General features: G+C 43.4%; 1 protein-coding gene across 1 annotated transcript; it reads left to right on the top strand.

The window, feature by feature from the left end:
• The first annotated feature begins 1017 nt into the window (after positions 1 to 1017).
• On the top strand, positions 1018 to 16493 carry LOC135500262 (SCO-spondin-like). Its single transcript, XM_064791605.1, has 30 exons — positions 1018 to 1108; positions 1381 to 1551; positions 1690 to 1835; positions 2604 to 2819; positions 3171 to 3279; positions 3698 to 3829; positions 4242 to 4376; positions 4778 to 4889; positions 5315 to 5452; positions 5634 to 6022; positions 6398 to 6635; positions 6921 to 7052; positions 7267 to 7521; positions 7702 to 7748; positions 8234 to 8395; positions 8534 to 8704; positions 9128 to 9365; positions 9553 to 9602; positions 10214 to 10292; positions 10515 to 10732; positions 10972 to 11148; positions 11486 to 11622; positions 12233 to 12510; positions 13192 to 13241; positions 13621 to 13785; positions 14254 to 14450; positions 14892 to 15008; positions 15194 to 15251; positions 15404 to 15562; positions 16184 to 16493. The coding sequence occupies exons 1-30, from the start codon at positions 1033 to 1035 to the stop codon at positions 16390 to 16392; spliced, it is 4761 nt and encodes a 1586-aa protein (XP_064647675.1). The 5' UTR covers positions 1018 to 1032; the 3' UTR covers positions 16393 to 16493.
• The last annotated feature ends 3 nt before the right edge of the window (positions 16494 to 16496 follow it).

The following is a 16496-nucleotide window of genomic DNA, read 5'->3' as shown; positions in this document are numbered from 1 at the left end:
TGATTTCACAAAGTGACCAATGCACCGTCTGAGTTGTACTAGCCATGTCTCCTTAGGCCTTGCACACCAAAGATCAAAGCCAATGTCAATTCTAAAACTTTTTTACCCTTTATTCATGCGTTTCGTGCCATACACCGTTAAGTAACATTTTCATAAATTGTTTTATTTTTAGGGAAGAGACTGTCTCATTCGTATAGCAAGAATATGGAAAGATGGACGATGATTCATCGACGCAGGATCCTTTCCAATAACGCCAATGTTGTTGGCGCTCGGATCCACGGACACCGTGATCATGACGGACATCTCCGCGCACGGAGTCTAACCGGGGAAGTATGGTCACGGGTTTAGTGTTGGGGAAACAGCTGCAGACCACTTAATTTTCATTCGTTGGAAAGAAGTTTGAAACTTCTAGTACGACAATGAATTGTTGTCAATGACCATTTATTATTTTTATAATTTGTAATTTTATCATTTCTTCATCAAAGTTGTTCGATTTGAATGTTCTACCTCTTCCATTTCAGCATATTTCACTCTGAATGTTTTCTCCTTCTTATGTTTTTCAGGGAAACATCGCAACCCTACACATACATCGCATTCATCACCACACTAATAATAACTTTTAAAGAATTACAAATTACGTTTATCGAAATACTAAATGTTTGCTAAGTTTCTGCGTGAGTGTGCGTGAAATTTGCGTGATTGCGTGAATGCGTTGAGAAGTATACACGTCGTACAATCAAGAGCGTGAATGAGGTGCGCTTATATAAATTTCCCTTTCAGCTTTTTTTCAATACTAGTACATGTAAGATGAATAACATTAGTAGCAATTAATTTTTTGGTTGAATTTTTTGGTGTTTGAATCATTTTATAACAATCGGATAAACGTAAAAGCTAAAAACCCTGATCAATGTTTTTTTTTTAAATGAAACTTGCTGAACTGAATGTGTCAAAATCATTGAAAGCACTAGAAAAGAAAGAGATGTACTCGTTCATTTGATTAATTAGAAATTCTTTCACACTGTCAAACTACTTATGTCCCCTTTTCTTTCGCGAAAATTAATTTTCACCGCTCTGTTTATTCCTTTAGCGACACAGCACACTACAACTCGTAAGTAATGATTGAAACCTTTCAGTGCGAAATACTTTTAGGGGGGTGTGACCCCCCCCCCCCCCCACGCGGAATAGTTTTTTTGAATTTAGTGAATTTCAGTTCGTAGATCTTCTGTGCTTTCCGCTCTTTGCGAAAGAGCGATCAATAAATTAGCTCTTTAAGAGCGAATGTCGCTCTTCTTTTTTAGAGAGTAGCTCTTCGCAAGACTCGCGAAACCTGCCAAATGGAATCATTTCTTCATTATCGTTTACACCCTTCCCTTGTTGCAGCCACGTCGATTTGTGAGAGCAGCATCTTGGCCGTGGATCACCACTCGGAGTCGGTAGTGGTGACGAGTAGCGAGGTCTCCAACACCAGCAAGCCTAGCAACAGTCTCAGCGACTCTTTCTCAAATTTCCAATTTTCTCATGCCCACTGGGAGGAAAACGCAGAAAATATGGGTGAGTTGAGGTTAATCCTTATATGGAGATTTCATAGTTCGTTTAACTTAGCATTCCCGTGCAGACCATAGATGTGTTTAACAAGAACTAGAATCTAAGAAGACATTTGCATCAATAATTCTCACCTTTCCATTACAGGCATTTGGCTCCAGTACAGGTTTTTGGCTATGAACAACCAGGCTCTCATCAGAGGACTTTCCTTCAAAGTTCTTTTTGCCCCGAAAAAGATTTTCGTACAGACGTCTGACGATGGCGTTAATTTCGTTACACGAAAGATATTGACCGTAAGTAGTGCTCAAAATAATATAAGGTTTTGTTAGAGTATGCAATTCACGCAAATGGTTTGAGAATGGCAAAAAAAACTCAACTTCCTCGTCTCCTGAGAGTGAGATAATTGGAATAGTCGTCAAGGTGGCAATACAAATGTTCCTTTAGAGTAGCAACATTGGATAAGGTGACAATACTTTAAAATGTAAAATGGCTCAAGAGAAAAACAAAGTTTAAGATTGGATTGGAAAAGAGCGTGACAACTTCTGTGGTTGACTCGAGTCAAAATCCTCCATGAACAGAGAGTGCCTGCTCGGAAGTATTCGGCCCGTCTTTCAAAAAAAACCTGCTGCGCAGGCCTTTGGCAAAATACGTCATAATTGACCATCAGGTGCTTAGGAATTATCACGCTTTGCCAAATGTGACCCTATTGGCTCTTATTTGACCCAGGCCTATCCCTAATTGGTGACAACAGTATGAGGCAAGCGCAACAGCTGTAAACTTGCGAAAGAAAAAATAGAAATACGACCCGACTAAATTTAAATTAGATAGTATTACCACAGTATGACCTCACAGCAAATGTGTGACGGCTTGAGCTAATTTGACCTGAATCGTTCTCGAGATAATATTTGGAGAGAAAAAATTGTATTTGAAATTTTCCAATAGATTATTCAAACCAACCGTATTTATCTTAAACATTGTTTAATATAAATATTTAGAGACATTTACAGCGCATTGAGTGCGGTAATAATGTGGCTTGAATTTCACGACAATTTCCTTTCAAGGGTTTCAAGCAACCATTGGCGAAAGTCCGCATTGAATTCCCCGATGTAGTGACAGGCACGTACCTGCGTCTGATACCCCAGGGTCTGTCGGATGAGTCCGTATCAAAGCTAACCCCTGTTTTCGAGAGTGTCAACATCGTGGCCTGTTACCTCGAAATCCCAATAACAATGACGACCCTTTCCACAACTACGATGGAAGCTGCTCCGACTACCATGGTATGTTATTGCTTTTTGGGTGGTAATGGTCGTTTGAATGATGTTTCTTTGTGGTCTCTTGTGATTTATTCACCCAAAAAAATGAAAAACAGGAATATTGTTTACGTGCCAGACAGTGCGGTTGATTCGGTCATGAAACAGGCGAGTCAAAACAGGGTGCTATGACAGCACCCCATTATAAAGGGTGCCATGGATTAGGGTGCTATAGAGATGGGATGAAGTGCTATAGGGGTGCTATAGCAAATAGGGTGCAGCTATTCCTTGGGGTGCTATATGGGAAGGTATAGTGTACAGATATCGGAAGTTATCCAGCACTTTTCAACTTTTACTTTTCTTCCTTAATCCTTTAAGGCACCTTGCTCTAACGACACGGTCCGTTGTCCAGGATCGACCATCTGCGCCGCGATATGTGACGGTAATCCCGAATGTCCCGATAAGTCAGACGAAGCGGGATGTCAGAGTAAGTTATTCTCAGTTTCTCATTTAATAGTTATATTCGGTTGATGAATCGAAATATATACAGTTTGGCAAAAAACCCAAATCGCCTTATGTTTACCTCATTCTGGGTTTGCATTTTACCGAAAAACCTCAACGGGTTCACTTTGTGCTGCTGAAAAACATTATGAAAGATTTTCGAAAGCTCAAAAATGTTTGTTTCAAGAGTGCAAAGGTGGCTTACTCCAGTACAATATGATTTTTCCGCATTATAGTTCAAAGCGCTTTAGAAGGAGTTGCTCCACCCTGGAAAGATTCTGCTATAATAGCAGTAACAGCAATTAAAATGTCGGTCGAAGCGCCGAAAAAGAAATATTTGTTCGACTGCTATTGAGACATAATCTTAACTTAGAGCTTTTCTGAATTGTCGCCTTCTTTTTCAGCATCTTGTGAGGAAGGCAACGTACCTTTGAATTGCACAAGTTTCGGCTTCACTTTCCATTGCATCGAGCAGGCGTGGATCTGCGACGAGGAGTGTGACTGCGAGAATGGATGCCCGGATGAAAAAGATTGCCGTAAGTACTCGGAAGACTTCGGAAGACTTCGGAAGACTATCAACCTCGTGGTCACTTTTCACATATACACGTACATGTACAATATAGTAAAATCTCCAAAACTAACAATTTTCATGCGAGTTTCAAGACGTGGTGAACACACCCTGGTTTGACATCAACTTATGACTTTATGATGTGATAGGCCACAGTAACAAAAGGAGTCGAAAAACTGGTCATCCAAACGACCCAGTCTTCATTCAACGCAGGTGGTTTTTTTGGTGTGACAATTTGGAAATGTTCTTCAATTTAGCAAAGTCGAAAGGATCGATATATGTGACTGTAATTCCCAAAGGTGAATCGGGGACGGAAATTCTTCTTTACCCCTCTATCACCGTACACTTGTAAAACAACTGCCGCAAACATTTCTTTTCAGCTCCTATCGTGCCCCCTAAGCCTAAATGCAATGAAACGGACCACACATGCCCGGACGGTTCGTGTATTTCGCAGGACAAACTTTGCGACACCAACTGCGACTGTGCCGGAGGTTGCGATGATGAAAAGCATTGTGGTATGTATATCGGGGTTGCCAAATAAAAAGTCTTAACATCTGTCATAATAACTGTTTATTTGGATCTGCTGTAATTTTACTTTCACTGCAAAATTAGTAGGATTTTGGTGTTTACATTTCAGTTTCACATTTAAAAAGCTGGCACATGCATACATATATGCCAAAAACAGAATTGTTACAAAAAATGTAATACCGGAAAGATTTTTTTTTTGCCATTTCGTTTGCCTCACTTCTATGAGACGCTTCTAGCAGTCATCTTTAAGGCAGTGCTGAATAAAGTAGACAACCTTCCTGGATGTCTCATTGCTACGGTATCTGTTTTCACGCCTACAATGAAAGCCGAAGGAACATGGTGGGAGCTAATTGGCTGGGGTAACCATGACGTCATCTAAATTTTGCAGCACCCAGGTGCTCAGACAACGAGGTTTGGGATGAGTGTCCCTCGGTGCGACCAACGCTGTGCCACGACCTCTTGCGAGGAGACAACAGCACTGCCAACAGCACAGCCACGGAGTGAGTAACAGTTCATCATTTACAAGGCTACTCCCGCGCATGCGGAGGCCCCGGCTCTATCGTGCATTTTGCTACGTAAGCCCCGTGCGTGAAGCTGTTTTCAGGATAATTGTTTGGAGGATTGCCCGACTATCAACGCGCTTTTTTAGGGATGACCAGTCGATAACATGGTACATGTACATGCCGGATGTTATTTTTGAATCGACCAATCACTGTGCGTATGGAGATTTTGGATGTCAGGCGTCACGTGGAAACATGCTTACTTCCGGCTTGGCAAAATGAAACGCCTTCATTTCGCTTCATTTCGAGGAAAATTTCGATTCCTCTTGTAGACGGAGTTGCGTAGTCGATCCAGCGATAAGACAGTCAATTTAGTATGCTATTGGTCCGCGTAATCATAACTTATAAATCATTTCCAATTTAAGGTGTGTGCCACGCTGTACTTGTATCCCAGGGACCTACCTCGACGCCAATGGTGAATGTACACCACACTGTGGTTGCATATACAATGGCGTTAAATATGATGACGGAGACAAGATTGTAAATTCTGCTTGTGAACTTTGGTGAGTGGAATAACATAACAAGCAAACTTATGTATTCTGTGACGTCTTACAAATGTAGTTACATATAGTGCTTTGCATATCACGATAGACTGTTCAACCAGTACAGACTTGGGAAATAAATACATGCAGGCAAAATTCTAAGAGTAAAACAAAATGGCCTCTACCTTCACTTGTTTTTCAGTTTGTGTAGTGAAAATACCGTGAACTGCGTCCATGCGTGCGGAGAGTGGGGCGATTGGGGCCGTTGCTCCAAGACATGTGACGCAGGCTTGACCACGCGGCGGCGACACTGCGTATCAGACGTCAATTTAGTCTACTCCGGGGAATATTGTCAGGCAAAGGAGTCAGAGACAAAACTCTGCAAAAAGGCGGAATGTTCTGTCACATGTTCTTTGACGCAATGGACTGAGTGGTCCCCGTGTAGTAAGACATGCGATATGGGTAAAAGCACGAGAACCCGCCAACCCACTTCCGCGACACCCCAAGCGGTCGGAGCCTGCGAGGATGCCAAGATGACTGAAGAGAAAGGCTGCAATGCAAATCCCTGCGCGGGACCTCCGAATGATGGTAGTAAGTCACACCTAACCGTTAAAGCTACAGACTCCTCACAAGTCATTTTAATAATAATCAAACTGAACCCGAACTTTACAAACTAAAGTACACACTGATTTCAGACTGCAACGAAGATCTCACCAAATCTGAATGTAACTGTAGAATTTCCTAGACATGTCCAAAACCACCTCACAACACTTGTGGAAATCGTTATCAGTGATCAGCAATTAGTCTCTTTTTACATCGAGGAGGCGCATGGAGGGGAATAGGTGCATTTTCCTCATGGTCACCTAAATCCCACACCCAAGTGCTCCCTCTAAATCACAGTGAGCTATATCAATACGACAAACTAAGTATAGGAAATGTTTGATACATTTTGCTTTCCTTTTCAAGAGTGTCCTGAAGGCATGGAGATGAGCGACTGCGCCAATGGCTGCCCCTTCTCCTGTTCCCAGCTCACGACGGAGCAGTGTGTTGTCAGCAAATGCACACCTGGCTGTCGGTGCATTAACGGAACCATGCTACAAGAGGGGAAGTGCACCCCGAAGAACCAGTGTCTATGTCCTTACTCCAAGGACCCAGCAAACCCATTGAAGGCTGGCGAGACGAGAGTTGCGGATTGCGAGTCGTGGTAGGTCTCTGGAAATAAGATTTTACAAGGCAGACATTACCAGAAATGATAATGATTGCTGATATGAAGACATGATTTGCCCAGGGATATACTAGTTCACTGTTCAAATATTGGGCGGCTCGGTTGTGGAAAATCAACTTCCCTCTCTAGCATATATTGTTGAGCTTAGTCTACAACATGAAACCTTTCTGAATAATTTGTGAAACTACGACATGTAACGAGATGTTTTTGGGGAAAAAAAATAAATGTCGAGTTATATGCTAACCTACTAAACCTCTCTTCCAGCACTTGTGTACCAGGAAATGGACTGGAATGTACTCCGAAGAATTGCTCCACTCCTTCGTTGTGGAAACCATGGACTTCGTGGTCTGAGTGCACCCAGCAGTGCGGAGAAGGAGGCGTCAGAATGAGAACCAGGTAAGTTATCGAAAGTGGAGTTTTGCCGGGTGCATCTGAGGCTGGGTTTGACACTGTTCAAGTCAGTCTAAAAAGCCGTTCCTTTCATGACGGATTAAGGTATGGTTCTAGAGAGATTCAGGGTTAGAATTACCTAGGACGATTGTCAACTTCCCCTAGTTCGATTTGTTGTATTGTATTGTCATTCATCGTTTAATACCTCGTTCCTCTTCAGGGTATGCGACAAGAAAATCGGACGTCCTGCTTGCCAGGGCAATGCTACGGAAATCGAAACATGTTTGGTCGGATTCTGCCCCTGTATAGTCGACCACAAGACCCTCAAGCGGGAGTTGAACATCACGGACGCAGAGTTCCCACAGGCCTGGATTGAGACTGACGGAGAGCATGGACATGGGATATACGATACACGTGTCACGGACGGCCAGACTGTTGACAATGGTGTCGTTGTTCATGTCTACTGTAATAATTGGTAGGTCAATTATTTTGGAAGGTCCGTTACTATTTATCATACTCAATCCATGTCCAGCTCGTATGTATAATCAACTCCGATAGAATATTTTCATGTTGCTTTCCCTTTTTCCCTTAAGGAGCGACAACAGTCTTTCTGATCGACATTCGAAGTTTTCTCATACATGTATTTTTCTTACAGCACATGTAAGGAGGGCAAATTGACGTGCACGAAAATGAGCTGTGGAGGTAAGCGAGAATTTCCTTGCAAAACATCGCAGCTGAAGGGCAAAAGTAGGGCATGAGATTTTTTTCATCATGCAAATATGGCTTCCAGCAGGACCGTTCCCTCTCGAAACAATATCACTGAAAAAACATTCTATTGCAATAACACAATAAATTCTTCTCCAGAATAAAATGTACCCGTCAACCTGCCTGAAATTCGTAAGCCATGTCCAACACGTCTCGCAACACCAGCAAAAGTCATTATCAGAGATCAGCATAGTGTCTGCTGCTACGTGGAAGCGCATGGTGGTTTTGAATCAGTGAAAAACCTCAAGGTTTTTCTTTCAATAAATCTCTACGGGGCGCTCAGTTTTACATGCAAAAATCCTAAAAACTTCTTCGAACGCTCAAAAACCTTATCTTTGAGAGAGTAGGCAGGGATTTTATGTAGTGATAGCTGCTCAAAATTTGAATACATTTTATATTTTCCCTTACTTTTCCCCTTCCAGACAGTCATTGGAAGCCGTGGTCCGAATGGAGTGAATGTTCTGCCACCTGCAATGGAGGGACCAAGATCCGATCGAGGTCATTCGTCCTTGGGTCGTATGCCGGGAAACCGTTGACCGGACCAGTCAATGAGACTACGGGTTGTAACCAACAGAGATGTCAAGGTAAGGCACTGCCCCTCATTGGTCCTACACATTGTTCAAAAAGATATGCACGCCAAAAGCCTCCGCACCTAACTCTTAGAGCTCGCGTCGAAAAAAATTGGTATCGATCTCTAAACGTTTCCCTCATTTTCCTTTCAGTGAATGGAGAATGGGCCCCGTGGAGCAGCTGGAGCTCCTGTAGCGCTGAATGCTCCGGGGGTTTCACGACTAGACGCAGGAGGTGCAACAACCCTAAAGCCAGCAATGGCGGAAGGGAATGTCAAGGAAACGGGAATGAGCTGAAACCTTGTAATACACGACCATGCCCAGGTAACATTTGGCTACGGACACGTCCTCGGTCCATTCCCAACGCGATCCACTGCTCTCCCGCTAAAAGGGGGTGCCAAGCACGACATACCAAGACATATTGCCAAATTTGAAAGACTAGGCAATTAGAACGCGAATGGACACGAAACTGGGCTCTCACTCCGAAGGCTGTTGTTGTAGCAAAATTGATAATTAGGAGTTAACACTATAGCACGGATATACAATGCATCCGTGACACTAGCATGCTCAAAGTTAATTGTAGATACCTTGGCCCTTACGACATTGATGTACATGTTATCAAACTGCAGAAGACTTAGTCGAGTTCGTGAATTTGCACTCGCCAAACCCAACGACTTTGAACTTTTTAATTTCAGTCGTCTACGATAACTTTATTATATTTGAATATATCATCTGCTCTTCTTACAGACGGATGTACCGGTGACATGGTACGGAAAACAATAGCCAACACATGTCCCCTGGTCTGTCTCGAACAATCCCCTGGGACAGTATGCCTCACGCCAGAGGGTCCGCCCATCGAGGGATGCCACTGTCCGGAAGGAAAGTACCTCCACGAGGGCGCGTGCGTGGATCAGTGCCCTTGTTACAAGAATGGCTTCGTCATACCAATAGGTTCCAAGAAAATGGTTGCTGAATGTGAAGAATGGTAAGCAAGAGTTCAGCCATGCCACTATTTTTTGTTATTTCTTGGTATGTTGTGAGGCAGCAAATTGAATAGGTCACATTGTATTAGAAGAGCACGTCAGTGGAAACGCTGAAGTTGGAAATGTTCACACCGTTTTTTACACCCTGTAGTTATAATATAATTCGAAATTGTCTTTTTTGTTCTCCAGTAAATGCAATGGAACCAGTTCCCTATCATGCAGTGATACAACGTGTAACAGTAAGTACTTGTACCTGAACCTCATTTAGAAAACTTTGTGAATGAGTGTCTTATGATAATGGCGGTGTACCGTTTTTGGTTATTCGCCATATTTTTGTGTTTCCACCAACAGACAGCTATAGAGAGGCCATGACGTTTCAATTGAAGAAAACAGATAAAACGCCCCCTCAATCTCATTAATAACCATCCGAATCTGCGATTCCGTTAATGAGACTGCTGTTGAAAGCACCTGGATGAACACGATGCATTAGCGAGGTGCGACCTATCTCAAGCATGTTACACATGACATCATGATACACATGACATATGTAAACAAGGCTACTGATGAAAGCATCTGGATGAACATAGGAAACGTGGCCTTGTATAATGCACACCGACATCTGTCAACAAGGCTGAGGTTGAAAGTTACTGCATGAACATAGGAAACGTGGCCTAATGTATTGGCTAATGCACATGGAATTCCGTTGACAAGACTGCTGTTGAAAGCACTTGGATGAACACGATGCATTAGCGTGACATAAGCGAGGTGCGACGAATCCCAAGCACATTATTTTCTGCAGAAGAAGACATTTTAAGACTATCCCGGTACTATATTCTTTTTCACATTTCAGAGGACTGTGGACACAGTGACTGGTCTGAATGGTCCGAATGCAGTCAGGAATGCGGCGTCGGATACGAGGTCAGATCAAGGTAAGCTAGTAGAGAGTATGTTTAACAGTCATTGTATTGTTACTGTCGTACTCGCTCTTGTGTATTCCGTGTTCTCTTTTGCTTAAAAATCAGGTTTGGCCTATAATATCTACAATATATTTGATATACACGTATATTTGATATATATTTTATATTTATATTTTGGTGGCTAGCTATAGGTTTGATTTAATGTAGAATACTTTAACTACGATCTCATTTCAGGCAAGGCGACAGGCCGCCTAAGCAAGGATCAGGCAAACCTTGCCACGGCGAATTACTGGAAACCAGGACCTGCCATCGCACGGCTTGCTCGTGCCAATACGGCGGAACCGCCTACCTCATCGGGGACATCGTCCCTATGGCCAATAACTCACAATGCCAAAAGTGCCGCTGTAATCCGGACTTGAGTGTTGGTTGTCAAACGATCCAGGAGGCAGTGGGTAAGTCTATCAATGAACCATTAGAAAAGCACCCTAGTGAAAAAATTCAGCTCCGCGCTTTCACTTTGTTAGTCAGTGCATGGTTTAAAAAAAAGGTCGATATGTTGATATTTAGATTGATAGGTTGTCATCAATTTACTAAATCGAAGAGGCTATTCGGCGAAAGTTCTCATATGGGGAAGACGACTCTGAATTATAAATTCTCCTTAAAACATGTAACCACTCTTTCTTCATTCCAGTCAATGGAGGATGGAGCGAATGGAACGCCTGGTCCGACTGTACCATGTCGTGCGACAAGGGCACCAAGAGGCGTACCCGCGTCTGTGACAACCCACCCCGTCAGTGTGGCGGCGTGGACTGCCCGGCGGATGGGTATGAGGATGTCAAGCCGTGTAACCAAGGAATTGAATGCCTGAGTAAGTGTAACAACTTCATTTCTAATGAATTTCAAAGCTTTATTGAACACAAACAACATACAATGGGCACAGAACAACGATATTTTCTTAAATCGAACCAAAATTTGCCTATAATGGGCTGGCGTACGGGATTCCCGATAACTAGGGACTTTTGCCAAATCCCCCGAAACCCAAACTGAACGCCTGTCACATTTTTGAAGAGTTCGAATAGGTATTTATTCAAATACTGGTGTCATTTCATTTTTGGGCGAACCATCGCCAAGTATTGCAGTACCAACATTCAAGATGGCCGCCAAAAGGCGAACATGATTTAAATACTACAATTTTTGTACTGCAGATTGCCGCGCCCCCATGGTACTGAGTAACTGCTCGAACAAGTGCGAGAACACTTGTAGCTATCATAGAGGAGTCAAAAAATGTCTCACCCAAGAAGAAGAGCCCTGTGTCAGAGGATGTGCCTGTCCATCTGATATGGTATGTCTTTTAATTGAATTGATTCAAATGTTGACGCACAAATTGTGACGGTTATCTTCAGGCTATTTTCTTGTCATTTATCTCTTCACGTGTGCCAAGTTTCATTTTGAAAATCTATGAGAAAAAGTTGTTCCCTGTCAAGAAAAACACCCTCAAGGAAAAAAATATTCTCTTGATTTGCAAATCTCTTGCCTAAGAAGAATTGTGTTGGGTACCGAAATTAAATTGATTCAAGAAAAGCAAAACTTTGAAGAAATCGGCCCAGAAGTTTTCGCACAGCAGCCTAAAAGGACATTTACTTCTGAAAAAGCCAAGCCGAGTAAGATGCATTCTTTGTTGTCCGTTTCATTTTTGGCCGGGTCTATTTGGCAAGCCGCTCGCCGAACAGGCATCTTTTTTTGTCCTGTTTGGAGAGCCGCTTGCCAAACAGCACTAAAAAAGGCCACCCTGTTCGGCCAGCCGGGCTTGCCAAACAGGTAAAAAACCTACCCTGTTTGGCGAGCTGGAGACTTTACTTTAATATTAATGAGTTCGGTTCTCCATTCAGGACAAGAAAGAGTCGCTGTTTGGTAAGCCGGGCTTGCCAAGTAGTCACTTCCTTCATTTTTAGGTCCGCAATGATAACGGCACGTGCGTTCCGAAATATGACTGTGGGTGCGTCTGGACCGTTGAAGCGATTCAACGCCGGGTGGAGGTGGAACGGACGTTCCTGGAACACTATTCTACAAGTGACGTCGGCTTTCCGGAAGAATTTCTGGGAGATGGAAGTGGGGACTTGGGAGATGGAAGTGGAGACTCGCATGGAGACTTGCATGGAGACTTGCATGGAGACTTGCATGGAGAATCCAAAGCTTTTTCTCCGGAAGGCGGAAAAATTTCGGAATTTTGGTAAGTGCCCCTAATCAAAACCCAACGAACTGACCTGAGAATTCCACCTATTTGCCAGCATTGAACACAAGTTGAACGTTGTGAAAACAAAGTCATATTTGCTAGAATGTAGAAAAAAAAGATGCGGAATTTCTCTGTAATGATAATAATTGTGAGACTCATAAATAGCGCTAAATCCAGCTTTTTTCATTCGCTCAAACCGCTTCACACATTGCCTCTAGCTATGGGCCTGTACATTTATCATGATCAAGGTCCGAGCTGCAGCTATACGACGCTCAGGACTAGCAATCACAGCTTGCCATCTCTGCCTGCTAGGTACTACTCGTTCACTCTTGAGTGGAGAGAAGCAATTAGGGCTAAGTGCCTTGCTCAAGGACACAAAGACGAAACAGCGCTGATCCTTCTGAGAATCGAACCCACGGCCTCCTGAAATGCCATTGCCTCGCCTAAATAACGTTGCTTCAGCAAGTGCCAACACCCCACTCGTTCGATTATCAAGTTGGAAGAAAGTTCGTTGATTTTGATGCTGTAACCTAATCATCCCAATTTGATATTCAATATAGTTTCCAAGTGGTCGGCCTCGGCCTTTACCGAAGAGAGTATATTGACCCGTCAATTTTGAATACTTTTAAAATGATTACAAATGCAATGTATAAGGTATATTGAATTTGTTGCTTTCAGCGTCTGCAACGGAACTAAATGGAATTGCCGCCACTCTGACAACAAAACCGGTGAGTGACAAGAAATCTTTACCAAGATTTAAGGGGAAGGGATAAGAGGAGCTCTTCAAAATTGGAACTTTTGATACGTTTTACACTAGTGAACTTTTGAAAGTATCCTAAACACATTCAGATCTGCCTTGCAGTCATAAATTACAGCGACCGTTCAAACTATCATCTGAAATTGTAAGATCCGCGTATTGGAGCAGAAAAATGAGAGGGCCTGATTGCACGATGCCTAAAACACTTCGGAACTTGGATATATTTGAACAGACAAAAACACCTTACGTAACTCTATCAAATATGGTTTATATCACTTTATCAGGTGGATTCAGGTTATTTCCATACGTTTACTATACAACCTGTACATTGCATTTGTCTCTGTTTGCAGTACCGTGCGAGTGGAGCACTTGGTCACCAGAAGGGTCATGCTCTCACTCGTGTGGAACAGGGAGACAGGTCTACAAACGAAACATCACGAAAGAGGCCACTGGACCAACCCTGATATGCAACGGAAAAGACACCAAGGAGGAAATCTGCTTCGAGAAACCCTGTGGTAAGTTGGCCATCTTTTAAGAGCACATGAGAACACTTGCTAAGGTGCTGGCGAACAGTGTTAGTATAATCGATCTCATAACGCAAGCCTCCCTGAAGTCATTCCGTTCATCCTTGACAGATTATAATTTTCCCCGGTGTAGCGCTTTTTTTATGTTCCTCGTATTTCGGCGTTTCCATGCAAAAAACAGGTAGAGGCACCATGACTTTTCAATAGGAAAAACAGAAAAAATACTGGTGAATCTGTCCTTCAGAGTCTTCGAACGCTCACTAGAAGGAAAAACTCAAAAACGTTCCCCGACTTTCTCGATCCTAATCTAATCCCGGGTACACCTGATACCTACACTCGCATGGCTTTCCGAAGCTTAGGAATCTGTCTCCAGAACTATCATTGCCCTTACTCCGGCTTTTGGTGGCAGGAGCAAAGAGGAGGCAACCACGCCGAGTAAAATTAAACTTATCATCTCAGAATGCGGCGCCAATGAGGAATATAGCAGAACGCTGCTGTGTAAGGAAACCTGCCTCTCTCGTCGCCAAGGGACACAATTGCCAGGTCAATGCGAAGAAGGTTGCAAGTGCAAAGATGGCTTCTTCCGCGACGGTAACGGTACGTGCGTGACGGCACGAGAGTGTGACGTATGCAAGCTCAACGGAGAAGACATGATGGTGGGTAGTTGGTTTACAAACATTCATTCAGTAATGGTATCAACTTATTCCTCCAAGGCGAGTTAACCGGTTGCCAACACAAGCCTTAGGCTTCCTCTACGATGACGTCATGTCTTAAAATGCGTCTGTCGAGGTGACTCGGGGTTGCATCGAATCCAATCGAGATCCGATGAATCACGTGTCGGACCACGTTTTGGACCACGTTTTGGTGACGTTATGTTTCTGTGCGCTTGCCGAGTATACATTGCATATATCAGATTTTAAAGAAAGGATATAAAACACTGGGATTCGAACCACAGATCCAATCTATGGTTCAAATCACAGTCAGTCAAGGCAACTTTTGTTTATAATTCTTTCATTCTTTCTTTATTAGCATTGGCATCTTCTATTTGTCTTATTGAAAGGGTGCTTAATACAACTTCCCCTTCCTCTTTATATCAGCCTGGTACCACCTGGAGGAAGGACCCGACTAACGCCAACTGTCAGTTCTGCAGCTGCGATGCGGGCACCACCAAGTGTGGAGAAGTCTGCAATAACGACAGGTTGTTCTGTGCCCCGGTAAGCATCAATAACTCGACGAATGTTCGATAGTTAATTTCCTGATATCAAATATGTACCGAGCGTGCGTCCCTGGATTTATACCACCCCGTGTCTTTCTCGGAGAAGCACGAAACGCAATGTCAGCCTTCCTAAAGCTCATGACATCTGACAATATCTTACACGTACATGTATTTCTTTTCCAGGGTGAAGTCCGAAAAAAGGTTGCTGAATCGAGCTGTTGTTACAAGTGTGAAAAGCCAGGTAATTTGAACATGCCAGAGCGGTTAACACGCCAGTGAAGTCCGTTTCACGAAAATGGGCACTGCATGCAAATAGCCCTACAATATTGCTGGAAACTCATACCAGTATTTCGGTTCAAATGTCACGCTGATGTCACATTTTTAACTTTGCAGAGTCTGCTAACGAGTGTATCCTTAACGGGTGTCCCCTTAACGGGTGTACCCTTAACGTGACGACAGTATCGTTGCACGAATTCCTTGAGAGGAGCGGTACCCTGCCTCATTTGAGCTGCGAGATTCCCGACAAGCCCATTGAAATTCACCAGTGCGGTGGTAAGTTATGGGGAGGTATTCCCTGCATAATGTGCGCTGCGCGATCCGTGACAAGCCCATTGGATTCACCAGTGTGGAGGTCGGAACGTTAGGTTAATCTACTTTCAAAATATCATTGTGAACGATACTTCTACCATTTGTAGGTTCACTTACGATAAGATGCAAGTAATCTTTATGAGTTCTCCAGTCACGGTTTTGGTCTGGTGGGAAGGGTTCACCATTTATTAGAATCAATCATCATGTTCACTTGTACCTGAGGCGTTTCGCAAGCACCGCGTCCAACGAAAAGGACCACAAAACTCCACAAAGCGTCCATTGACCGGAGAACTTGATGCCAGGTTAAGTTAACGCCAGCGTAAGGGATAATGTTGTTTTGAACAACCGGGCCCAGTTGTGTTTCACGATTAGTTGGGGATATTTGGCAAGCCGCTCGCCGAACTAGCATCATTTTTGTCATATTTGGAGAGCCGCTTGCCGAACAGCACTGAAATATAAACACAGTTCGGCTCTCATTCTTGGGCAGAAAAAGGCGTTGTTTGGTAAGCCGTGCTTCCAGGAAGTCTCTTCCTTTGTGATTTTCCTTGACAATTGTCCCATATTTCAAATTCTCTACTGTTGCAGGAATCTGCCCTGGTTCTGTCTACATCGAACCCATCATCGTGGACGGACAGCGATACGGTGACCTTGACACTTGCCGGGAGTGCAGCGCCATCTCCTTCTCGATGAAGCGCGACAGATTCATGTGCAACGGCAAGGAGATACTCATACAGATCCCGCAGTTCACCGGATGTTCTTGCCAACAGTGCGAGAATCACCGGCCCTGCGACTAAAACAAATCAAGTTAGCTGAACTTGCCTAGACACCTTAACCGATTTTGATGGTTGGCTAATCCTAATACCATCGGCGAAGTTGCCACCATCTAGCAATTCAAAAA

The sequence above is a fragment of the Lineus longissimus genome, chromosome 16 (genome assembly GCF_910592395.1).
Source record: "Lineus longissimus chromosome 16, tnLinLong1.2, whole genome shotgun sequence".
Lineage (NCBI taxonomy): Eukaryota > Metazoa > Nemertea > Pilidiophora > Heteronemertea > Lineidae > Lineus > Lineus longissimus.
Note: the sequence above shows the minus strand (reverse complement) of the source record. Positions and strands in the feature narration are given on the sequence as shown.